This window comes from Marmota flaviventris, chromosome 7 (assembly GCF_047511675.1).
Source record: "Marmota flaviventris isolate mMarFla1 chromosome 7, mMarFla1.hap1, whole genome shotgun sequence".
Taxonomy (NCBI): domain Eukaryota; kingdom Metazoa; phylum Chordata; class Mammalia; order Rodentia; family Sciuridae; genus Marmota; species Marmota flaviventris.
The window spans coordinates 5,383,632-5,409,073 of NC_092504.1; the positions used below are offsets into that span (position 1 = coordinate 5,383,632).

Here is a 25,442-nt window from a genome sequence, read left to right on the forward strand (position 1 = left end):
GCTCTCCGTCAGCACAGGGTGGATTCTGTAGGCTTGCAGGGCAGGGGGCGCCCAGCGGGTCTCCCTGGTGGCTGTGAGAAACGAGGAGGGAAGCCGAAGGACAGCGAGAGGACCTTGCAGGGGCCCTCTAAGGCAGGTGTTCCCATCTGGGGACAGGTGAGGAGGGGACAGGGCATTTGATCCCTTCTGTTTCCCCCTGGCTTTGAGCAGCACCTGGCGCCTGTCAGAACCTACCCACTGCGGACTTGACCGTGCACTAGCAGGTCCCGGCTGCCCGCCTTCCTGTGTGTTCTGCCTGCACCTGCCGCGTGCGGGCTGAGGGAGGTCCAGACCAGTGTCCCTGGGTGGTCCTGGGACCTGCTTGGCCTCGTAACTTGACAGTTGAAGAGCAGGATCGTGCAGAACCTCTGGGCCTCCCTCGGTGGGACATGGCCAGAACCGCAGAGGAAGGAGGGCTGGGACACTTGGGTCCCTTCATGGAGCCCAGAGGCATCTTGCCTGGACAGACAGACTCCTCTGAGGACAGATGCCGCCCCTGTTATCTATGGAAAGGAGCCCAGGTGCCAACTGGAGCAGCGGGGCCTGGTGGGCCTGGCGCCCGGGTCTGCAGAGCGGATCAGGGCACCCTCCCGCCAGGGCACCTGCTGTCCCTAAATCCTTTGCCTTCCTCCAGGGTGGCCTGGGCCGCGCTCAGGATGCCTCGCCATGCCAGCCCAGGGAGGGGGCGCTGGGTCCCTGCAGCCACGGCCGGCTCGACGGTGCCCAGGGACGTCAGGCCTTCGCAGGTTTGTGGGTGCTGCGGTGCGTGGAGGTGGGGGCGCCTGAACAACCCCCAGCACAGGGTCAGCCCCTCAGTGTGCAGATGTAGGGGTGGGTGGCCTCCCCCTCTACTGACAGGAGCTGAGGCTCAGAGAGGCAGTGCCACTTGCTCAGTGTCACACAGCCTGGGAAGGTCGGACCAGAGTCTGCAGTGCCTGTGAGGCGTCTTTGACTTTGCCACATCTGGGCAGTCAGACTCACGCCCTCAACCCTGGAAGGGTGGCAGCCAGGGGCCCCATCACGTCAGCAGGGTGGCTGCAGGGCCTTGTCTTCACACAAGCCCTGTGGTGACCAGGAGCTGCTGCCTGTCCCCATAGGTGGCAGGTCAGGTGTGAGGACTGAGGCTTACACCTGGCTGGGCTGGCAGCTGCTACCTTGGAACCCTGTCCCTAATCTGTCCCTCAAGAGAGCCTTGCGTCTTACGACAGGCCCAGGCGTGACTTCTAGGTTCCCTGCCACTAGGCCGGGTTCACAGTTCAATCAGAGCCTCCCTCAGGGCCAAGTGCAGCTCAGGGGGCGTCGCCTGCTCCCTCCACGGTGGGGGGGTGCCACCTCCTTGGCCCAGGACACAGAGCTGCCAAGTGAACCCAGGTCCCAGCTGGCCCGCCTATGTTTGTCCCTCTGTCCTCGTGACGGCCGTGCAGGGCTAGGCAGGCCATAGCTATGGCCCGCTTGACAGACGAGGACGCCAGGGTTGGAGGCTGGGGCTCCGCCCAGGGCGTGAGTGCTGCATCTGTGGCCCTGGGCCGGGGTGTGTGGCCTGGAGCCGGTTTCCTCTGCTCAGCTGCTGCTGGTCATCTGGCCTCTCTGAGCCTCAGCCTCCTCCCTTGACAGAGGGGGTGGGGATCACCAGGCCACCCCAGGAGCCATCATGTGCTCCAGCCCTGGGGAGGAGCTCTGTCTTCTCCTGGCAGCGGGTGGTGTGGTGGCTGGGGACAAGCAGGGGAAGCTGCTAGGGGTCTTTCCAACCCGGGCCGTGTTGCTCCCAGGCCAGCCCTTGGAGGGACCCGGCACCTGCATCTGCGCTGGAGCTGGGCCAGGCCCCGAGAGCGCGGGCGAGCTGTCAGAGGGCCGCACAGGGTCTGCCCGTGAACAGGTGAGGCCTGAGGCTTGGCGTGTGCCCCGCAGGGTGGCCACCTGCGGCAGCTGAGGGGGTGAGGAAGCTCTGCATGTGGAGGAACGTTCTGGAGACGTCGAGAGGGAGACCTGAGGGGATGGACTGCCTTGTCCTGGGACCTGGCTGGGGAATGGGAGGAAGGGGAGCCCCATGTGGACCTGGGCCCGTGGCCACACAGAGGGACCTCATGGAACCCCGTCCCCCAGCACCTGGGAAAGAGCCGAGGAGGCCTGACTCCCAGGGCCGCCAGCCCCAGTGCCCAGCCAGAGCCCCAGTCTCCTCTGCCACGGCCCGCCCCACCCGGCCCTTGGGGTCAGGACCCACCTGCCCTGAGGCCGTGGCCAGTCACTGCCCATCTCAGTCAGGCCACCTCTGACTCCCTGGCTGGAGTCCCCTATCTGATCCCCCCCTTCCCCGTGGCCTGGGCAACATCATTACCTTAGAGAAGCCTCGGGCTAAGACATTCGTCCCAGGTCCTGGGCAGGAGAGGACTGCTCTCCCTGCGGCGGCCAGCTCGAGGGCCCTGGTGTCCTTCTGGCCATGTGGAGAAGAGCCAGAGCATGTGTGGCGGGGGAGGTGGCACCGAGACCGTCAGGTGAGGTCGGCTCCACGCTGATGGCTCTTTCCATCCACAGCCTCTGGCGGAGCCCAGCCTGGATGGACAGACTCTTCTCCTGGTGTGTGGTTCTTCCCCAGCGCAGCACATGGACGGGTCGCTCATCGCCCTGGACCTGGCCTGGGTTTCAGAGGGCCTTAGAGCCGCCCAAGCCCAGGAGCCCTTTCTCCAGGTGCAGACATCCACGCTTCCGCTCCGGGGGCTGGCTGGGGCCCCTGGGCTCCTGCTGCCACTGCTGTCCCAGGAAGCTCCCCCAGAGGAGCTCCAAGACCTGCTGGACACCAGGTCCACCCCTGCCCCCAGTGCTGCGGCACATCCCAGCTGGTGTTGTCACCAGACAAGGAGTCCCGACGCCTCCCCGCGCCAGGGGTCTCCATGCACTTCAGATCCCCCATGTCCCATGGAAGGGTCCAGCTGCAGAAAAGACACTTGGAACAGGGGAGGAGGGACCCCAGCAGGGGGAGCTGGGCACGGGGAGGCGAGGACCTCGGGCAGGATCGAGGGAGAGCTTGGTGGCAAATGCCAGCCAGGTCAGGAGAGCTGTGAGGACCCGAGTGTGGGGAGTGGGGTCTGCTCTCCAGGGGGCGTGGGGGACCAGAGTGTGACTTTGGAGACACAGGCCACTGCCTACTGCCCTTGGCTCTGGCAGGAGCGTCCAGCGCCTCCTTTGCAGGGGGAGGACTCCACAGAGGAGCCTGAACCCCTGAGCAGGAGGCAGAAGGTGGGAGGCTGTGGCCGGGGCCTCCTGGGAGGACTGTCAGCAGAGGAAGAGGCTCACGGGACTAGCGCTTCACGGCCAGCTGGTGGTCAGCTCCCTGCAGGGAGGAGCAGAGCCCTCGAGAGGCGGGTTCCAGGCAAGCAGGACAGCCGACCGGGGTGTGGAAGTGCTCTGCGTTCCCCAGAGGGAAGCCCTGGGGCTGGGGGACAAGAAGAGGAGGAGGAGAAGGGGCTCCGTGGAGAAGCCTCCAGTCTGGGGAATGGGCCTGTGCCCCGGGAGCTGGACTTCAGGCAGTGCCAGGGCAAGGAGACACTTCCCTCGGTGGCAGGGTGTGGCTTGCCGCAGTCTCCCAGACTGGCTGTTCCAGGTGAAGACACTGGTCCCCCTTGGGCTCTGAACAAAGGACAGGATAGATATTCTCTCCAAATAGATGCACTTGAGCGGGACGTGGAGGCCTGTTTCCAGCAACTGAACACCCTGAAACTTGGCAGCCGGGGTCACCAGCAGGAGGTGGCCCTCGTGGTGGGAGAGAACTGGAGCTTTGCTCAAAGGAGGCAGAGCAGAGGTGAGGAGAGTGGAGAGGCCACCAGCCTCGAACAGACTGTGGCCCGGGACACCAGCAGAGCTGTTGCAGGGACGTCCCCTGATCAGGAGGAAGCCAGCCTGGACCCTGCAGAGCTCCACGGGGACGCGCTCTCCACACTCTGGCACACCCTCGAGAGGGCCAGGGCCGCGTTGCATCAGCTTCTTTCCTCACTGAAGAAAGAGAGGAGCCCGGTCTTATGTGACAGGGCTGCACCTCGGGAAGACCTAGGGGGATGCTCTCCTAAAGCTTGCCATCTCGAGGCAGAGGGCCCGCGACGCGCAGCCCGGGTGTGCCGCCTCCAGCAGGCCAACCGGGCGCTGGAGGGAGACCTGGCCCAGCACAGGAGGGAGCTGGGCCAGTACGCGCAGGCCATTTCCGACCTGGAAGAGTGCAATGTGCAGAGTTACGGCAAGATCTCGGAGCTCGAGGAGGAAAACGACAAACTGAAAAGGGATCTGGGCCAACTCCGGAGGGCCATGTCCCAGAGCGCCAGGGAATCCCGCGGCCCCGGGGAGCACGTCGCCCTGGAAAGCAGGGAGCTCAAGGCACCGATTTCGCAGCTTGGGGTCAGCTATAAAGAGCTGGTAAGGGGTGTGGGGCTGGGGGTGGAAGGCAGGGTCCGGGCCTCCCAGGGGGAGAACGAGCGCCTTCTACGCAGGGTCCGAGCCCTGGAGCAGGAAGTGGCCTTGCAGACCGGGGGGGACAGGGCACGCTCGTTGGGAGGCCGTCAGCAACCCCAGGAAAGCACCAAGGCGGCGGTGGACAAGGTGTGCACCATGGACAGAGGGGTGCAGGTGACTCCCCTCTCGGGGCAGCAGGTCACAAGCCCCTGCGGGCCACCCTTGGAGGAGGCAGTGGGCGTCCCTGGAGGGCAGACAGGCCCTGCCTCAGACCTGCAGGATCCCGGATGTGGCGCTGGTTCTACTGCTCCATCACTGGTCAGGAGAAATGCTGACGTCCCCCGTGTCCTGCGAGGAAGGGGCGGAGCAGGAGGAGGAGCAGCATGTTTGGAGGGAGAGGAGAAAAGGCCATGGTGTTCCCACCAAGGGCACGCTCTGAGGACCTCATGCAGCGGCCCCCAGGTAAGTGGACCTGCTGGCCTCCCTGGTGCTGGCTGGCTCCAGGGCCCCCTGCAGACCCAGGTATTCCTCCAGCATCCCTGGGGGGAGGTGCCATCACCAGCCCCCAACAGGTGACTAAACACAGGCACAGAGAAGTGAAGGCTCTTGCCCAAGGTCACACAGCAGGTGAGGGTGGAGCTGGGACCTGCCCAGGAGGCTGGCTCCAGATCTCCGTGTGTCCTACGGTAAGACTTCAGCCTGCCCTCCATGGGCCCCGAGGAGCTCCCCCACAGGACGCCCAGGAAGGATCCCCCCATGCCCCCGTGTGCTGGTCCTGCCTGTGGGACCCTCAGTGCTGAGCCCGTGTCCACTCGGCCTTCTCGCTCAGTCTCTCCTTTCCACTCTCGGGCACCCTTCCTCCTTCTCCCGTCTCCTTCTCCCTCCTGCCCCTCCCCTCTCCCCCCACCTACCATTTATCCCGTTTCAGAAAACCAACTTCTGGTTTTACTGATTTTCTTTATGGTTTGCTTGTGTTTTACTTCGCTGGCTTTTTCTTACATCTTCCTTTTCTTTGTTTAATTTGCTCTTCTTTTTCTTGCTTCTTGTGTAGAAAGCTCAGATCATTGATTTTTCAACTCTTTTTTATTTTTTGTAATCTATGCATTTAAAGACCTAATTTTTTCTAAACATCCTACTGATTTTTTTTTAAAAAATATTTATTTTTCAGGTGTAGTTGGACACATGCCTTTATTTATTTATTTACTTTTATGCGGTGCTGAGGATCGAACCCAGGGCCTCGCATGTGCTAGGCGAGCCCTCTAACGCTGAGCCACAACCCCAGCCCCCATCCCACTGATTTTGACTCGGTGTCTGTTCAGTTCAAAGTACTGTAGCTTCTAATATCTATTGTGATCTCTTTGACCCAGGGTTTATTCAGAAACATGTGACTTGATTTCCAGGTTTCTGGGGGAGTTATTGGCTTTATTTTTGTTACTGAGTTCTAGTTTTACTTCATGGTTATCAGAAAGCATGTACGATATTACTTTACTTTTTTTGAAACTTATTTAACTTGTTTTATGGACAGGGTATGGTCTATTTTGCTGAATATCCCACATGCCCTCATAAGCAATGAATACCCTGCAACTGGCGAGTACTAGTTAGTGGTACTAACTAGGCTGGGATGACTACATCTTCTCATCTTCACTAGTGTGTGGTCTGTTCTCTTTGTCACTTACCAAGATGCATTTCAAGATCTCCAAGTCCGAGTGTGTGTTTGTGCATTCCTTCCTTCAGTTATGTTGTTTTTCACCGCCATATGGTGATGTTTAAAATCTATTTGCTATTTTTTCTATTTGTCTTATCTACTCTGTTTCCTTTTATTCTTTCTTTCAGGACTTTGCTTTTGGTGTTAGTCTCTTTTTAAATCATTATTGATCATTCCCTTTCCTCTCAGTAGCTTGTGGTATCATGCATTCTAGTTCATTCTTTTAGTGATCACCCAAGAAATTCCAAATGTATCTGTTGATTACCTAAATATTTCTTAAATTTGTATTTTCGCCACATCTCGGATTATGCAGAACCTTTATTTGGGTCCCACTCCCGTGTGTGGCACACCTGTCCCCTCGCAGCTGTTAGTGGTCACGGATCGGGTTGCCCTCCTGTCTTTCTGGCTGTGCTGTTTCTCACTCTTCCTCGCCCGGGTCTGGTTTCCTTCTGCCTTAAGAGCATGCTGAGGGCTTCCTGGTGATTGACTCTTCATAATTCTTTTTATGAAAGCAATCTTTTTCACCACCCAATTTAAAACACGGGGTTGTAGGCGGCCCGCCTTCTCCCTTCCTTTGTAACCTTAAAAGTCTCGTTCCACTGTCTCCTGCCTCCCGAGTTCCTGTCCAGGGATCTGTTACAGTGACCATTTTCACTCTGAAAGACGTGTGTTGCTTCCTTTCTGGCTACTTTTCACATTTCCTTTTTGTCTGTGGGTTTGTTTTGTGGGCAGCTTGACTGGACGTGTTTGGGTGAGGGGGTATTTGTGTTGATCCTGGGTTTTTCTGAGATTTTTGAAGTTGAATATTCATGTCTTTTATCAGACTTGAAAAATTCTTGCTTGTTATTTCTTCAAATATTTCATTCTGCTTTATTTTTCTCTTTCCTCCTAGATATCTAGGGTTTTTGTCTGAATATCACATCTTTTGAAAACGGTTATTTTTTTCCTCCTTGTGCTTCAGGTTGCATTTCTATTGACTCATCCTCTAGTTTGCCAATCCTATGTTCTACTGTGTCAGGTTTTGTTAATCCACCCAATGAGGTCCTAATTTCAGTGATTGTATTTCACAGGCCTAGAGAATCCATTTTATTCTTTTTTTTTTTTTTAAAGATTCTGGTTGTCTATTGACACGCTCCATGTTTTTATTCATTTTGTTCACCTTTTCATATGAAAAAGTGAGATCATAGTTATTTTTCAGGTCTTTCTTATGTGCTAACTCCAGTATCTAAACCATCTCTTTGCCTGCTTCTATTGGTAGTTTTACTTCTTGGTGAACATTTACCTGCTTCTTTACCTGTCTAGTAATCGAAAGAACTTTTTTGCTTGACTTTGGGGGGTTGTGGAGATTGCTGATGACCATTATCCTCTAGAGAGGGCGAACGGGTTCTGTTCTGGCTGGCCACTGGACGTTTGACAGGTTGTTGACTGATCAGCAGGTCGTCTTACTCCCCAGCAGGTCTCTGGCAGCCCCAGGGCTTGCTATGACTCCCAGGGTGTGGCCTTCTCTCTAGGTCGGGCCTTTCAGTGGCTTCAGCTCAGTGTTCAGAGCCTTCACTGAAGCTGTTCACCTTGCTTTGGCCAGAGTGCTGCCATCATCTTGGTGGCATGTGACCTCGGAGCTCTCTTGCGCAGCAGGCCTCCCAGCAGCTGTCCCCTGCAAGGTTCTCAGTCTTGAAACCACACAGGCTGTGATTCAGCCGAGGCCCTGAGGGGCATTTCTAGGACAGTGTCTGGGTTTCTTCTCTGTTTGTCCCACAATCCCCAGCTGTCTCAGCATCCCTGAGCTCAGTCCCTTGTCCCCGACCCAGAAGTGCTACCACTCTCATCAGGGTGTTCTTTTCCTTAATAAATGTTTGAAAACATTTCAGAGAGAGACCCAGGGAACTTGGAGGGAACTTGTCCTATTGTATTCCTTTTTCTCGAGATCTGTGGTCCTGCTTGGCTACCCTCCGGTGTAGGCGCAGAACTAGTTTTATGTGTTCTCCCCGATCCCGTAGTTTTCCGATACCAGCTGTTCTGACCTGGGGCGGACTGGGATCTAAGGAGGCGACTATGGAGCCACAGCTTCCAAGGTTGGGAAGAAACGGTGGGGAGGGGATGCCAGGCAGGGGCCAGGCTCTGCGGCAGTGGGGAGCCAGGCTTGCTGAACAGGAGGGGGCTGGTGCGACTGGGCAACTGTGGAGCAGCCGAGGCTGGGAGGAGGCGAAGTTGGAGAAACTGTCCCGAGAAGGATCCCAGGAGGCTGCTAGGCTCCCGCTGACCATTCTGAATACAGTGGGATTTTGAGCAGGAGAAATACAGGACCGAAGGCATGAAAAGTGACTGCTGCGAGGAGAGGGGACAGTGGGCTATGGGGAAGCAGCGGGCAGAAGGAGTCTGGGCTCTGTAGACAAGAGGCGTAGCAGCTGAGAACCTAGGTCAGTAACTAAGTAGAATCCGTGGGACTGGGGTCGGACAGAGGAAGGGGTGAAGAAAGTCCCCTTTCTGTCACCCTTAGTCTCAAGCCTGGCCATGCCCCTCTTGGGCCCAAGACCCTCCTGAGGCTACTATCACACTAGGTGCGAAAGCCAGCCGCTCACGTGAGCAGTGCCCTGGCCCTAGGCTCTACAAGATTCAGCTCTGCCCACTGCACTCCCAGGGGCCATCGGCCTGGATTCTCTGCATCCCTCACCTGCCCTCTCTGCACCCCAGCTTCCTCCTAGCAACTGCTGCCCACCCTTAGGACTCGTTTTGGGGGGCAGCCCTCAGCCTGGGCTAGGGGAAGAGGGTGTTGGAGCTGACTCGTGCTCACCTCTCTCTCTGTGTGTTCACTGTGTCGTCTGGGTGGCTTGCAGCCAGTCCCAGTGGGAGCTTTGACACTGTGGGACTGGGGCACAGGCATTGCCCTACCATGGACCTTGGTGCTCAGCCTCCTGCAGGCTTCTGAAGCCTCCAGTTGCCCTTTACCACACGGTGTTAATTGCTTGTGTCTGTATCAGTCTTCCCACCTGCCAGAGTTCCTTGAGGGAAACATGTCACCACTGTCCCCAAGGCAAGTTCAGTGCTCAGTCAGAGCGTAGCTCACATGTCTGCCTATAGAGCAAGCTGGGTGACCTGCAGCCAGGCCCTGACCCTCATTCTCTTGAGAGGTTGCTGTGCACACTTTCCTAGGACCTGTGGGGACAAAGCCCTTGTCCAAGTCACTGCCAGAGGGGGGAGGCAACAGTGAGACACCAACTTCCCAAAAGGCCAAGTTGTTTTGAAGTCTTGGAGCTGAATTGGATGGAAGCATTCGGAGCACCCATCTGTTCTTGACAGGGCCCAGCCTGTGAATCTCAGGCCCACGCAGCGTGAATTTCTGTTAATTAAAAAACAACATCACATTCTGCTCCTGTGGTCCCAGTTCACATGGAGAGGCCCGTCAGCCATGGACCCACAGTGGACTGCCTGCTGGCCCTTCTCCCCTCTCCTCTCTCGTTGCCCAACAGAAGAGCTCGGGATTCCCTTCCACCCGCTCCCACTGGGTCAGGAATGGTGGAAGACAGAGCTTCGTGGGCCTTAAGCCTCCCACGCGACTGCTCTAGGTCCAGGTGGACTGCTCCGGGCCAGGGAAGGGCGTTTCTTGCTGCTGGCTGCTGCTAGCCATGCTGCTCCTTCCTGAGCCACCCTGCTGTACCCTGAGCTTACTGATGCCCCACCCTTCGACCTGGAAGCTCCCCTCCTATGGTCCTAGGGAAGACTCCAGAGGCCTGTTCAATGTTAGAATAACCCCAGTGCCCAGCATGGCCACAGAAGGCCACCCACATCCTGACAACAGCATTTTCAGCAGCATTTGGCCACAGGGGAACTCGGGCCTGGAGTTAAGGGAGAAAAGTCGAGGATACGTGTTGCTTATTAGCTTTCGTGAAGGAAAATCTGTGGGTGCGTGTGAACACATATAAACCCGAGTCTGAACGTGGGTGTACGTTATTCTAATAATCGGGACTTAGAATCCAGGACCATATGGGGGGTGTCCCTTGTTTAGCCCACTTCCTACAGGGCCGTGTCCTCCCACAGGTCCTTTGCAGCCAGGGGAAAGCGTGGCCCTCATGCTACGTCCAAGAAGGGTGAGCGGCAGTTTTGTAATGGCCTAAGGCTGCGCTCATGGGAAGTCAGCATTTTCTGTTTTATATGAAGACATGAAGCTTGAACGGATTCAGTGTCTGATGATTTGACTTGGACGTGAAATTCCATCCATGGGACTCTCTTTGAGGACAGCGGCCAGGGACCACTATTAAAGCAGACTGTGGCTCAACAAACTGCACGTGGCATGTTTTTGAGAATAATGTTCTTGGTTGTTGTTCTGGGGTTCCCTGGACCCTCCCGACACTCCTCGGGACCCCAGTGTGAGCCTTGCACTCGCCCGTGGACAGGAGGGACAGTGGCAAGGCAGGGAGGAGGCGGGGCCGGTACCCACCATTCGGCTGGCTGGTGGGATTCGGGGTGATCTTTGTTCCCTTATTTTCTAAGTTCTTTTTAGTCTTTCTGTGAGGAAAATATAGGTAGACCACATAAAGCGGGGGGAATGGGTACCCGAGAACCTAAGTCCATCCAGATCTGTGCCTTCCGTAGCTCCAGGATGCAGAGGCCAAGGCCTCCGAGGAGGACCCCAGGCTGTGTGTCCGGCGGCTCCGTCACCAGATGCAGACCCTGAAGTGCCAGCTCAGAGACCAGGGGTGGGCGCACTGGGAGCGGCAGGAGGAGCTCAAGGGCAAGGTAGGCGGGGCCAACACCTCTTCGTGGGGAGCACTCTGCTCCCAGGGCTTGGTAATGTCTATTAGATATTTAAATATATGTTGGTGTAAGGAAGGAAAAGAAGGGGACTGTCATTCCTCCAACCAGTAGCCTCTGATAAATAAAAATTTTAAATGCACACATATATGGTTTTTACACAGCCTTAAAGTTTACATAAAGAAAGGTCAAGCCCTTGCTCTTCGGGAACGGGGTGGGTGTGTCCTGAAAGGCCTGGAGAGGATTCCTGCGCTGTCGCAGCTACCAGGATCAGGGTGTGGTGGCCACATGCAGCCTCCATGGGGTGAAATTGCATTGACCGAGCACATGCTCATGTGAAACCACAGGAGCCCAAGTAAGGTCAGGGGTGGCATCGACGCAGTCCCTCATTGGACATTACACTGCAGTCTTACAAAATGTTCCTGAGGAGGAAACTAGACAAAACACACAAGGGATCTCTCCATCATGTCCTACAATTGTATGCAATTCTGAGATTATCTCAAATTTTAATTAATATGAATGGATACATAATAATTGTGCACAGTCTTTCACATAGAAAATCCTAAGGAGTCCATAAAACACTAGAACTGAGGAACAATTGGATATGTGATTTGAAAGGCAGTTTCTCCTCATCTACAGCTCATCTTCTCACTTTTTAATTGCAAACGTCCACATACTCATTCCAAAGCAACACACTCATGCCATTTCCTAAACCAAGGTGGGGAGAAGGTCTCACGGAATCCTGCAAATATCATTAAGTGCCTTTTGAATATGAGACAGACTGCTTGAAGCTGAAATTTTGCATATATTCCAAAAGGTATCCCCAAACAGGCTTATAGAAATATCCATGAAGGCTTGTTTATTAAGCAAAGAAATGGAAGCAGAAAAATTCCCATAAACAAAGAAGTGGTTTGTTTCTGCCTCATGGTGGAAGAATACTCATGTTTGAAAGGGATGAGGTCGGTTTGCACGTGTTCCTGTGGAACTCGCACCAGGGTTTTCCATCAAACGACAAACACGATGCAGTGTATTTTGCATAGTGTAATTCTGTAAGCACACACACACGCACACGTACACACACGTTCTGATGCATGTGGGCATGGGAGGCTGAAGGAGTATCTTAGGCCAGAAGAGGTTGGGGACCTCTAATGTAGCTATTTGGGTTTTCACTATTGGAAAGCGCTCAGGCATAGCCACAGCCTCACATCTAATGGGGCAGGATTTCAGATGGGACTCGGCTGGGCACAAGTGGGGGTTACTCGGTGGTCACTCACTGGACGCTGGACTAGGCTGGAGGGTCCAAGGTGGCCCCATGCACATGTGCCTGGCACCTCTGCAGGGTGGCTCAGGGGCAGCACACCCAGACCCTCTGCCCTCTGTTTTGGGCCTGTCTTGTGTCTTACTCTGAAAAGGGTTGAAAGTGGACACTCCAGTCCTCTTGAAGGCCAGGCTGGGTGTCACTTCTGCTGTTATGGGAGCCAAGCACCACGGGCCAGACCAAATTTGAGAGAGGGTCCTGACTCCCCTCTCTAGGAGCCGCTTCAGAGCAACTGTGTCCACCGTTAGCCCCCAGGCATGATGAAGAGAACTGTCATCCACCGGGTGCCCACTGAGGCCAGGTTGACTCTCAGTCTTTCTGTCATTCAATCCACAGTGTCCTTGCTGCAGGCCTCACCCTGAGTGGACAGTGACATCCCCCCAGTTGGTGAAAAAACTGAGGCAGAGGGACTGGCAGGGGGTGTCAGTGAGTGGCTGAGTGGTGCCACCAGGCTGGAAGTCTCTGGGCTCTGTGAGGGGCTCGGGACCAGGCGTCCTTCCCCACGGAAGCAGCCTCAGAGCTGGCCACTGAGACGCGGCCTGGCAGAGTGCCTTCTGCAGGGCCACAGCCTCCGTCCCGCTCAGTGGGGATGGAAAAGGCCCCGTTCCTGGCCGAGTCCTCATGCAAGGAAAGGGGGCGAGGAGGCAGGGGTCAAGCCGAGCCCACTGCCTGGGGAGGCCGGGGATGGCCAGCAGCGGGGCATGATGTGACCAAGAATGCTTCCTTCGCAGCTGGAAGAGCTCCAGAGAAAGCAGCATGAGGCCAACGTGGCTGTGGCCCCGCTGAAGGTGAGGGGACCTTGACGTCAGCGCCACCTGCCTCCTTCAAACCGCCTTTGCATTTCCCATCCCCCGGCACACAGATGCCAGACTGAAGGGGGAAGGAGAGAAAATCCCCCACGTCTCTGTTTGGAGCTAGCGTTCCACATATTTCCTCCCACGCCTGAGATCAGCCACCTTCATCAGCCAAGTGACCCACATGCTTGGGTCCTGCCTGGTGGCATGATCCTGAAGGTGCCACGCACTGTGACCTACCCTCCAGGCCTTGGCAGTGGAGAGTGCTCCAGGGCCTCAGTTCAAAGTGCCCTGCTGGTGGCTTTGCCGTTCAGTCCTGGCTGGTGCTCGGTGTGTCTGTCTCTCCCTTCCCCCTGCCTCTCTCGATGTCCCACAAGAACACTGACTTGCATTTTCCTTGGAGCGTCCCCACCCATCCTGACGTGAGCCTCTGGGACAAATTCCTAAGAATGGGTCTGTGGCCTGCGGGCTTCCGTGTTCTCTGCTGGGGGCCTGGAAGCTGGCTAGGGTGACACCTCCCATCTGGGCCTGGATCGGGAAGGGTGGGAGGGTCTGTTCTTCCCTCTGGTCTCTGGGCGGGTGGACAGGGAGGAGCCTGGGCGTCAGCAGAACATGGTGACACCAGGAACCCCACAGCCCTCTGCCCTTTGGGCCTCTGTTTCCTCAACTGTTCAATCAGAAGTGCAGGCCGCACAGTCCCTAAGTCACGTCCCTCCCAGAGTCCCCATCCCATCTGAGCTTCACCTGTGCATCTGTGAAACAGAAACCTCAGTGATTCCTGCTGAGAACTCGTGGAAAGTCAACTGTCAAGCTCAAAAGCACAGGGCTGCCACCCCGCCTCTGGGTTTATCATTTGTCACATGCCACTGGTTTAAACGAGGACCCTGGTCCCTTGTGCTTAACAAACGAGCACCCTGTGGAGGCTGTGTCTGCAGGTCTCCTGGTGCCCTGGACAGCCCCGTGGCACAGAGGGGCACATCCAGGTGTGGAAGGGAGCCTGGCCTCAGCGATAGGGCCCAGGTCCATGCTCTTCACCCTGGACCCATCGGAGGGCAGCAGGGAGCCCTGGGGCCGGGCTGCTGGGTGGAAGAAGCATGCGGGGGGGCTGCTTCCCTGGGCTGAGGCAGAGCTGGGTGTGGGAAGCAGGGAGCCGCCCGCCCAGGTCCCCCAGCCCTGCCGTGCAGCCCTGCGGGAGCTCTGCACCCACATTCCTCTTCTGTCAGGCCAAGCTGGCTTCCCTGGTCCACAAGTGCCTACGGAGGAACCACCTCATCACCCGGCTACTGCAGGAGCTGGGCAGACACGGGCCCGTCGACCTCCTGCTCTCTGAGATGGCCCAGAACATGGTCCACGACGTGGCACTGTCCGAGTATGCTGCTGCCTTCCTGAGCCCTGGACTCCCAGAGGTACATTCCCACAGACAGCTCCGTCCAGCCCTGCCAGCCCTGTCCAGCCCTGCCCAGCCCCATCCAGCCCTGCCCAACCCCATCCAGCCCTGCCAGCCCATCCAGCCCATCCAGCCCTGTCCAGCCCTGCCCAGCCCCGTCCAGCCCTGCCCAGCCCCATCTAGCCCTGCCCAGCCCCGTCCAGCCCTGCCCATCCCTGTCCAGCCCTGCCAGCCCCATCCTCTGCCTCCCTCCAACTCCACCTGGCTGTTCCCCTGGGCCAGTGCCTGGGCTCCGGGATGGTGGGCAGGTGCACCTGGCAATCCTTTACCCTGAAAGTGTCCATGGCACAGTGCACGGGATGGACCCAAAGAGGGATCATAGCTCAGTCCCAATCATGATGTCATGCCACCCATGTGACTGCTATACACCGTGACTCTGGGCCTTGGCCCTGCCACCTCCTGCAGGAGACATGGTCCATCAGCAGCCTCCATCTGTCCTTCAAGGACATCCCGTGTGTCCTTGCCCAGGCAGTGGCCCTGAATCTTCAGGACTACAATTAGCCACACCGCCTCTCTGTCCTCCTTGCATGTGACTTGTGTGACGTGGCACATGTAGGGGATTGTCCCCATGTTGCCTGAGGAGTTCCTTGGCACCTCTTGGCTGGGACAGAGACACTCTGTAGCACTCTGTCTCTTTAGTGCCTGGCACCGAGAAGCTGCTCGGGGTTTTTGTTGAGTGATGAGCTAGTGAGACAGATGATGAGGGTCTCCTGTCCTGAGGGTCAGCAGAAGAGGAGACTGAGGCCGTCAGTTCAGGAGTCTCACCACAGGCCACGGGGTGAGGGGCACCAGTTCTCACTGGTCCAGGTCCAGAGGAGGCCCTTTCTGGGCTCTGCCTGGCGCTGAACAGCAGCATCTTGGGTGCCCATGGGTGCTCAGCCAGGTCTTCCCACGCACACACATGCAGCCCCGTTCCTGGGGACAAGCCAGCTACGCCCCCACCAGTCTAGTTCTGCTCCTGATGGTGCGAGGACAAAGCACAGCTCTTGCAGTCCACAGTGGGAGGTGCCCCCTGGCTGCTCTTGCTCCAGCCCTGGCTGCAGGGCTTCCTGGCTACACCACCCATGCAGCGGCTCCTCCTGGTGCCCCTGGCTCTGCCCCAGCAGGACAGTCTTTTCCATCCCTTCCTTACCCCACCCCCGACTCCGAGAGTCCTAGATGCCCCCCAGGCCAAACCACTGCGCGGCCCAGGAGATGGAGAGCTGGGGCCCACCAGGCCTGCCTAGGGCCTCGGTGACGTGGTGCAGAGCCAGAGCTTGAATGCAGAGCCCCAGACTCCAGGTCTAGTGCTCTTCTCTGCCCCAAAGTTCATGCTCTTCGGAGCTGGCATAGGGATGAGGAAAGAGGGTAGAATCGTGAAGTGCCTGACATAGTCCCTGGCACTCAGTAGGGCCTAATAACTGTGTCGAGTGAGGCAGGACTGAAGCAAAGTTCCAGGAAGTGTGGAATGCAGTGTGGGGGGCTGCTGACTGTCTGCAGAGCAGGCGTGTGGCAGCAAGGGCCCCACTTCCCCTTAGTCTGCAGGCCCAGCAACGACATCCAAAATGTTCACTGGGATTGGCCAGGCTGACTGACGAGGACTGAGCCCAGACACTGAGGCATAAGTCAGAGCATTAACTAATTAGTTAATTATCTAGGAAAAAGAACTTTAGCAGAAGTTCAAGTATTTTTTGAATCATTGTAGTTATTTGTGACATGGGCTGGGATTTGTTGCAGGCTGAAGTATCTTGCAGGCGAGGTGCAGGCGATGGATAAATATGTCAGCACATTCTTTTCCTCTAGTTATCCAGAAAGTCAAATTCATAATCAGTGTGTTCATTTGTTAGTTGGTAACTGTTTACAGGCAGAAGGTCACTTGGGAGCCTGGAATGAGAACAGGGAGCGTTGCTGCTGTCACTGGCCTGACGCCTCCATTTCCTGTGAGGATGTTGTCCTGGGCTGGACGGGCCTCCCCTCAGCCAGGATCCAGTCCTTTGAGAGGCCACTGTCAATTTCCACAATGCCAGCTGCGCTGGCCTCTGCATTCCTGTCCAGTCTTGACTGAGCCCAGCCTCGCTCCCTCTGTTGAGGTGGCTTTTGTCCTTCCTGATCCATCTGGCACTATTCAGAGGACACCCCCAAGTGCATGGTCTGCAAACCCAAAACCTGGCTCTGCGGTTTCACGCCACGCACTTACTGAGCACCTGCTGGCCTGAGCTAGGCCTGGTGCAGGTCCTGGGGAGAAGTGGAGACCAGACAGGCCAACACCTGCACATGGACCAGGGAGGGGTGACGGCGCCTCATGGTGAGCATTGGGAAAGAAACATGCCCGGGTTCAGTCGGGTGCCAGCTCACACAGGGTGTTCTCTGAGCCTTCACTTTCTCATCTGTAAAATGGGGATAGTTCAGCTGCTGGAAAGAAAGGTGCTGAAGCCTTGTGCGGGTCAGAGCCTGGTCCTTGTATGGGCAGATGCCAGGGCCTGGGGTTCCTGAACCTCTTAGCTCTGCCACTGTCTAGCTCTGTGACCCTGGCAGAGGACACTTACAGATCATGCTGGCCACACCAGGACATCACTGTTATTCCTCTCAAAAGGCTCAAGGGGGTGCCAGCCTTGCTCAAAGACACACACCTCTAAGTCGCCATCTAACTCAGCCTCCGTATATGCAGAGAAGGAGCTGGGCTTGAACATGGCCGTGGGAATCTGCAGGGCTCTGCAAGGACTGCCCCAGGGCAGGCTGGGTGATCGTTGCTGGGCAGGGCTGGGGGAAACTGGGCAGCAGGTCTGGGTCTGGCACCTACCAAGCCCTCGGGGGGGCAGTCCCTCTTGGGGCTGGAAGGCCAGGCTTCAGTGTGCAGAATCTGTCCAGGTATAGGCAGGAAGAAGGAGGAGGAGGAGGAGGAGGAAGAAGAGGAGGAGGAGGAGAAGGAGAAGAAGATCCCCAGAGGATGCCTATGGTGGAGGCCGGACACAAGGAGACTGCCCAGGAGGGAGGTCATAGAAGAGGGAGAACATGGCCCTGACCACCCTGCAGGCGCATCTGCACTTAGTTCTTCACTGAGGGGAAGCTGCTGGAGGAGTTGGGTGGGTGGGAGTGGTTTGGGGAAGACCACGCAGGGGTGTGGCTGGCCACTGCCCTCAGAGGAGCAGGCCCTGCAGGGTGCAGTGCCAGTGGTCCAGGCCGGGAAGACCCGAGGCCAGGCAGTCGAGCAGTCGAGCCCCGGGGGAGCCTGAGCCCCTTGCTGCGGCTGGCAGTTGCCCAGGAAGTGGGTGCAGAGCACCTCCTTGTTTTATGGGCAAGAACTGTCCTTAGAGAGGACACAGACGGAATTCCTGATGGAGGCCTTGGCTCTGGCTGAGAGCCCAGGAGGGCTGCCTGCAGCTGGGGAGTCACTGGTAGACTCAGGGTGGGATGTGCCAGAGCACAGAGGGGTGTCTCCTGGCGCCCAAGGCTGGGGCTGGAGGGCGTGTGGGCCTCTGAGGTAGGTCTTCCATGGGCATCCCTGGAGGTGCTGAGCCCTGGGGTGCCCAGAGTGCTGGGTGGCTCACCTTTTCTGGCCCCTGCCCTTGGGAGGGAGGTTTACAATGACCTGTCAAGGCCACATGACAGGGTGGTGGGCTGTTGGAGCTCTGTCCTTACGAGATGTGTGGCCTGGATCATGGCCACCTGGCCGGGCCAGCAGGCACCTCCCCTGCTGCACTTTCTCTCTCCCTTTTCTCCTCTCTCCCTGGTCTGGGTGGGGGTGGAATCTGAGCCTCAATTGGTCCAGCACCCACACCCCTCCTTCCAGCACCTGACCACTGTTGCCCACCTGTGCTGCCATCTGCTGACGGCTGTCCCCCCACGTCTCTGGTCAGCAGCATCCCAGGTTGCTGCGTCGCCTGAGTCTCCTTCTCCAGCTCTGCTGGTCCTCTCCAGCTCTGGCTATCTGGGGTCAATTCCATGAGGTCCCCTCTGAGCCCTCACCTGATAACACCAGGGTCTTGCCACCTCCTTGGTTTCAGGTGGAGATGGAACAAGGGGACTGTAGGTTTCCTCTGTTCTTGCACCCCTGAAACCACTCTGGGCATGAATGCCACCCTCCTTCACGTTCACCTTGAGTGGGCAGCTCTTGGGCAGCTCCTGGGCCTCTTTCCTGTCCTCCCCTCCTCTCTGTACCCCGGCCCCAGGGGAATCTGTTTTTCTAGCTTTCACTTAGACTCAAGTTGTGGACATTCACATGCCAAATGTGACACCCTTTTTTGTTTGTACTTGGTTATATTGTCCCCTCCTGGTGACCTGGGAGGCAGGAGCCTGGATGCCACAGGAGGTGGGAGGAGCGCAGGGCTCGCCTAGGAGTGGGCCCTGGCTAGCGTGGCAGCTCATCCCTGCTCCCACCTGGGTGACCTTGTCCCAGCTGTGGCTTGGGGCTTGCATGACAGACAGAGGGTCCAGTAGAGGAGCTGACAAGCTGGCCCGCCCCCAGCCTCCTGTGCTCCTGGGTGTGTGGCTTGCTGTCCTCTCTCCAGGCACAGAGCCACCTGCATGTGAACATGCCAAGATCCTGCAGAAGCTGTGACCTTGTGCTGTTCCTTTGCTCTGTAAGCCACCTGTTCTCTTAGGCCAGGTAGAGGTCACCATCCTCACCAGGACTCTGTGAGGTTTGAATGAGACCCATGTCAAATGCTCAGGGCAGCACCTGTCACAGGCACCAGCGACATTCAAATCAAAAAAGTGTCCCTGCCCTGGGGAGGCCGGGACCCTGGCTGGACTTGGCAAAACACAGGGTGACCTGGTCAGGAGCTGCTGGCCCTGTCCTCCTGCCTCCTGGGAACACCTTGTTTCCTAGTGGGCACAGTCAGGGAGACCCACGTGGCCTCAGAACCAGGGCCTCATTGGGAGAGGAGTGTGGAGACTGGGATAATGGAGCAACCCCTCAAAGCCCTGAGCTCCCTGCAGTCATGAAACCGGCGACCGCAGCCCAGCCTCCAAGGGCTCAGGCAACGGTTTTCTCCTTGGCTCCTGCCCTTGAGGATTGTTCCTGGAAAGCTCTGTGGGCGCTGCTCTCTGGAGCTCTGGAGGTTCCTCTCTCCCTTCAGCAGGACTTGCACGGAGGCCGGGGGTCCTGCCCTGCAACCGGGGTAGGAGGTGGGTTGGGAGAACTCCCCGACTCAGCCGAGCTCCCGGAACTTGTAACTGCAGAGCTGGGTTGGGCCTGGGATGCCGCAGTCCAGCTGCAGCAGAATAATCAGGGGGGTGACGAACAACTTGTGTACTTGATACAGCAGGAGTGGGAGCCGTTTATTGCAGGACAGGAGCAGTATTTATACATTCCACACAGCTTATCTAATTAGCATAAACTCGATACAGCACTGAACCAATAAGAAATCTCCACACTTAATGGCTCGCTTTTGTTACTTCTCAAACCACTCCCTCTGGCATTTTGCCAGGCACCATCCAGACTTGTTTACGAACTCTAACATTCCCCTGGCTAAATGCCAGGTGTTATTTTGACTTGTTTACAGACTCTAACATTTCCCCCTTTTGTTTAATTTAAATAACGACCATAGTGGTTTTTAGAGAAACACCATAAATAACCTGCTACAAACAGAAAGGGAGGATACAAAATGCCACAATACCAAGCCACTTGATGGCTCCATGCAAGAAGCCCTTGGAAAAATTATACCAGCAATGACACTGTTAGCAAAGATACCGAGTTACAATTTGTTATAGATTACAGTTTGTTGTCTCAGTCCAGGTAAAGCAGTGTCTCAAATAGATTAACTCACAGTCCAGGTAAGTTCTGCAGGAAGCTAGCTTAAATCACAGTCCAGGTAAGTTCTGCAGGCAGCTAGCTTAAGTTCACAGTTCAGGTAAGTTCTGCAGGCAGCTAGCTTAAGTTCACAGTTCAGGTAAGTTCTGCAGGCAGCTAGCTTGATCCGAAGTTTCGTCTGTTTCTCAGCCGAAGTCTCATCCGGTTTTCAGCAACACTGGAAATTCTTCCACCTTGGTCTTTACCGGCACTGGGACAAAGGCAGGAACTCCGGATGGCTAAAGAAAATCCTGTAGCATTCTACTAAGAAAACAACCTTCTGAACAATTTAGTACATTATCTCAAGGTTTTTTACATTTGAAATAAGCCTTAATAGTGCTCATTACTCATTAGCTTCCAGGTGTGGGAGAAACATTGTAGTTTAGTTATTGGCATTGAAAATGACCAAACATCAGGGACACCAGTAGCGTCTTCTGCTGGCTGTAGTGCCTGGGCAGCCCCCAGATGGCCCTGGGGAGTGTCCCGGACTCAAACTGCTACTGGGCACAGGGAGCAAGAGCCTGCGAGACTGTGCCTCCAGGTCAGGTCTAGATTTGGGCTCGCGGCAGTGGAAGAGCCAGCTCCCCGGCCAGGAGGCGGGGAAGGGCCAGTCGCCGCTGCCTCTTGGAAAATCCTTGCTGTGCTGTGACCGGCTTGCACACTTGGCAGCCGCCTCTCCGCTTCACGCACCCTCCGGTAACGAAAAGTATTTAGTAATAGCCTTTTGCTGCAACTTTTTTCCTGATAATCCTTCTTCTTCTGAACTTTCTTTTTCTTTCTGACTAGAGTTCCTGGGCTTCCATCAACACATGCCCTAACTATTCTTGGTTCCACTGGGGTGCCTCCTTCCCTTAGTAATTTACTTCTCACCCCTTCCATATTTTCATCACAAAGACAATACAATACACTGAGACAAAACAAGACACAAACATACTGTATCAATCTTCTCCATTTTCTCAAAATGGCCATTTTTCCTCTCGCCCTATCTGCCTAGGGACGAGCAGATTTGCTCCCGTCCTATCTTTGGACGGGCAGCTTTTTTTCGTCACTTACCCCCGAGTGTCCCGGGGCTCCCCGTAACGGGCCACCATCTGCCGCAGTCCGGCTTGCTGCAGCAAAATAACCGGGGGGTGACGAATAACTTGTGTACTTGATACAGCAGGAGTGGGAGCCGTTTATTGCAGGACAGGAGCAGTATTTATACATTCCACATAGCTTATCTAATTAGCATAAACTCGATACAGCACTGAACCAATAAGAAATCTCCACACTTAATGGCTCGCTTTTGTTACTTCTCAAACCACTCCCTCTGGCATTTTGCCAGGCACCATCCAGACTTGTTTACGAACTCTAACATTCCCCTGGCTAAATGCCAGGTGTTATTTTGACTTGTTTACAGACTCTAACACTGGGATGCCCCAGTCGCCAGGAGTCACGTGCCTGTCTGGCCCATCAGAATGCAGAGCCGCAGCAGCCAGTTTAGTGCATGTGCAGCTTTTCTGGGGATGTGAGGGCAAATGGAACCTCGTTGTCACAGGGAAGGAGTCGCCACCCGGGGAGGGTGCCTGGCTCTGTCAGCGAGGGCAGTGGTTGGGAGCAGCCATGATGAGCAGAGCCGGGGCCAGGTGGGGCTGTGCCCTGGAGGAGGAAGCTCTGGACCAAGCCTGGGAGGAGCAAAGGCGCTCCAGCTGGACAGCTGGAGGGGTCCTGGGGCCTGGGAACCTGCAGCTACAGAGGCAGGGCCTGTAAGTTCATGTGCTTGAAGACAGCCGCGTCCGAGGGGCGGAAGGGAGTCCAGGCTTCCCTGCTGGAGTGGTGCTCTGCCCATGAGCCACTGTCGAAAAACCACAGGCTGACAAGCAGTGGACAGGCCTGACCGCCCAGGCGTAGTGGGGCCGCAGGCAGAGGCTGCGGTGCCTGCCCAGCCCCCCATGATGGCCTGCCTGAGAGCCCAGGGGCCACGGCGGCCCCTTCTGGAGAAGAGCCAAGGTCTCAGGATAGTGCCCACCGAGTTCCTATTGACCTGGAGCCCCGTAGGTTAGGCACCCTCTGTGCTCCAAGCATGGGGCCAGCAGAGGTTTCCCCGGCACAGCGGTGGGCTTGGGGTGTCAAGCTGAGCAGGGTCCATGCCCTGGGGGTTGGTCAGTCTGCGTGAGTTCTGGCTGCTGCCTGGTCTGGGCTCTGTGACAGGCGAGTGGCCGAACTGTGCCAGGAGCTGGCAGGGAGGGCCACTCAGGGCCTGACACACTCAGAAGGTCCCCAGGGAGCAGGAGGCTTCCAGGCAGGGGCTGAGCTGGGCCAGCACACAGGGGGCTCTGGACGGGTGTTGAAATGGAGAGGGGAGGGGACATCAGGGCTCCGTCCTGCAGGCCACTGCTCCACCAGAGACGCCCCAGGGGAAGCAGAGTCTGGGCTGCTGGTCTGGAGCTAGCTGCAGTCTGCCCTGAGGATCCCACAGTTGTCTCGTTCCACTGACTGGGGGCTGCCGGGGTGACCTGCTGAGTGGCCACTGCTGTCCCTCTTACAGACCCTGTGGGACGGTGTGGCTGTGGGTGCAGGAGGTAGACTCAGGCTAAGTCCCACCAGAATCCCCATGGGACAGAATCAGGGGCCCCAGGAGATGCTGAAGTCCACATTAAAGTTTATTTTAATGGCAGATTCTTAAAAGCATTTGTTACCAGCTCCATTTAGAGATTTGATAAGTAAATGAACTGTTTCCTTGTGAGTATCTCCTGGGAGCAGGGAGGGAGGTGCCCGCCGCCCCCTCCAGCAGAGCTGATGCCACCCCAGACTCTGTGCGGGGCCAGCAGCCGCCCTGAGAGCCCCGGCTTTGGGCTTCTGAGCAAGGCTTTCTGTCCTGTGCCAGAATGACCACTCGGGTATCTTTTCTTCCAGACAAGCCCCCACCTGGACGTCGGCTCCCAGGGGACAGCAGCTGCAAGAGGTCAGTGCAGTTTGCAATGAATCTGTGTATGCAGAAAAAAAAATCCTGGCCAGCAGGACCGCCGGTGGAGTGGGAAGGGTCTGTCCACTGTCAGGTTCACACTACTGAAGGCGTGAGGCCCACCCCTCCCTCACCTTGGACACTTGGCCTGCCCTTCACACAATTAAGAACACAATGGAAGCATTCAGAAGGCCCAAAGCCCCAGCCCTGCAGTTTCACCATAAGTGTCATTTCCCTCCTTGGCCCTGAAATTCACTCCAAGTGCATAGTTGTCTGTGTGAGAATCCATGGGGTGCATCCAGAGGGGTGAAGGGGGCTGAGGGGAGAATCCACGGGGTGTACCCACAGGGTGAAGGGGGCAGCCCTCAGCAGGCTGACTCAGCATCCTCAGTGACGCACCTCCTTCACTAGAGGCGCTGAAGGGTACCCAGTGGGGGCGTGAGGGCTGCAATATTCTACTAAAGGGAAGCAAGACGGCACCCGGAGCACTCTGTGACCACAGGTGGAGGGTACACAGACCCGAACGTGATTGGCAGCCACAGCTGCTCAGAGTTAGGGCAGCCTGAGTGGCTTTTCTGTTGTTTTTTATCAAGAAATTAAGATGCTACCTGACCAGACAAAATTTCCCTGAGCCTTAAGTGGTGCTTACTATCAGGAGGGGATGGGGCAGGACTCACCAGTAGCACGGGAGGAGGTGGAGCACACAGATTTGTTTAGGCTTGTGTGCTAGCAGGTGAGTGTGGATGGTGTTACCCTGAAGACTAACTCGCTCTCTTCAAGTCTGTTCATGTGATCTGGGATGGGTTCATTAGCCTCTCTGAGCTGCAGGCTCCTATCTTCAAAAGGAGGATACTGTGGTCTTCCCTTTTGGTGCCCTACACATAGCAGAGTGTAGGCACACGAGAGGAAGGAAAAATAATGGGGAAGGCGTCTTTTCAGCCCAAATCTATGGGAGGGGGCTGCCCTCGGTGTCTGCTTTCTTTCCCAGCAGCCTGGTGGGTACAGTCTTCACAGTTGGAGAGGTACAGGTTCTAGCTGGTCCCAGCTCCGCCACTTACTCCAACTTACTGCAGCCTCGGGGAAGTCCCCTCCCTCCTCTGGCTCAGCTTCCTCATCTTTCAAGGAGACCAGATGGAGAGGTGTCTGGGCAGGTGTCTGGATGGTGCCATCCTCCCTGAGAGAGCTGGCTGGGCGGACACTGCACTGCGGGCTGTGGCCAGCAGGGGGAGGCAGCCGCCAGGCAGGGACAGTCTCAGGAGGGGCATGACACTCAAGTTCAAGGGCATCTGCTGTGGTGGTGGGGACCTGGAATGGCCAGGGACAGTGGGAGAATGAAGGAGGTTATCATGGGACTCAGAGACGGTGCTTCTGAAACAGATCCCGGGGCCGAGGCTTGACTGAGACCATCCCTTCTAGTTCAGGAACAGCTGCCGAGTTTTGAAACAGACGGTGTCCTCCAAAGCCCGTTGCGCTCAGACTCCTGGCCTTTTCCCAAGGCTGAGTGGCCAGCACCGACAGCTCGGCTGGATTCGCCAAAGGTGAGAGGACAACAGTCACCTACTTTTGTAATTTTGTTGTTTATTGAAAATATAGTGCAATTATCAAAGTGCAATCATTTTCCAAGTGCTGCATTTCTATGATGCCACCGCAGGTCAGGAAACGAAACCGAACCAATACCCCAAGGGTCCCTGGTTTCCCATCCCAGTCGCTTTCTGTTGTCTACTTTTAAATGTTTGGTTTTGGTCAAATTGTGTGCTTTACACCTTGTTTTTGTTTTTTGGGGGGGTTACCAGGATTTGACCTCAGCCACATCCTGAGCCCTTTTCTGTATTTTTTTTTAGAGAGAGGGTTTACTGGGTTGTTTAGTGCCTCAATTTGCTGAGGCTGACTTTGAACTCGCGATCCTCCCGCCTCAGCCTCCCGAGCCCTGGGTGCCACCAGGCCAGGGCCGCCTTGCTATTTTCTAATGCGAGCTGGGCATCACGCGTGGGAACCTGGAGCCCTCATTTGAGGTTCTGCCCGACGGAGTCTGCACCCACAGAGGACTCCTCTTTGCTCTAACAGGGTGGGCCTGGCACTCAGCCCTCACACCAGACTGATTCCAAGACGAGTCCCAGTCCCGGGTCTCTCTGCCCTGTCCCCTTCACTCCAACTCCTGGGGCACGAAAGCCATGGTGCTGTCAGGGTCCGCCCCTGGCCCCGTCCACCCTGTGGGCTGCTGGGAGCTCCCGTCACCCCA

The 25,442-nt window shown here is 56.5% G+C and overlaps 1 protein-coding gene and 1 long non-coding RNA gene across 2 annotated transcripts in view; one reads left to right on the plus strand and one right to left on the minus strand.

Moving 5' to 3' along the window:
* The window catches only part of C7H4orf50 (chromosome 7 C4orf50 homolog), a 52,561-nt gene that overhangs the window by 23,208 nt on the left and 3,911 nt on the right, over positions 1-25,442 (plus strand). The window contains exons 5-12 of the mRNA XM_034636020.2: positions 674-785; positions 1,809-1,915; positions 2,572-4,938; positions 10,772-10,915; positions 12,980-13,036; positions 14,266-14,448; positions 23,155-23,203; positions 24,620-24,741. Coding sequence (XP_034491911.2) covers positions 674-785; positions 1,809-1,915; positions 2,572-4,938; positions 10,772-10,915; positions 12,980-13,036; positions 14,266-14,448; positions 23,155-23,203; positions 24,620-24,741 — 3,141 coding nt within the window. The remainder of the gene's footprint in view (positions 1-673; positions 786-1,808; positions 1,916-2,571; positions 4,939-10,771; positions 10,916-12,979; positions 13,037-14,265; positions 14,449-23,154; positions 23,204-24,619; positions 24,742-25,442) is intronic.
* Positions 19,728-21,608, minus strand: LOC139706490 (uncharacterized). Its single transcript, XR_011708111.1, has 2 exons — positions 21,313-21,608; positions 19,728-20,520 (listed from the first exon to the last, which is right to left on the minus strand). It is a non-coding gene; the product is annotated as an uncharacterized lncRNA (long non-coding RNA).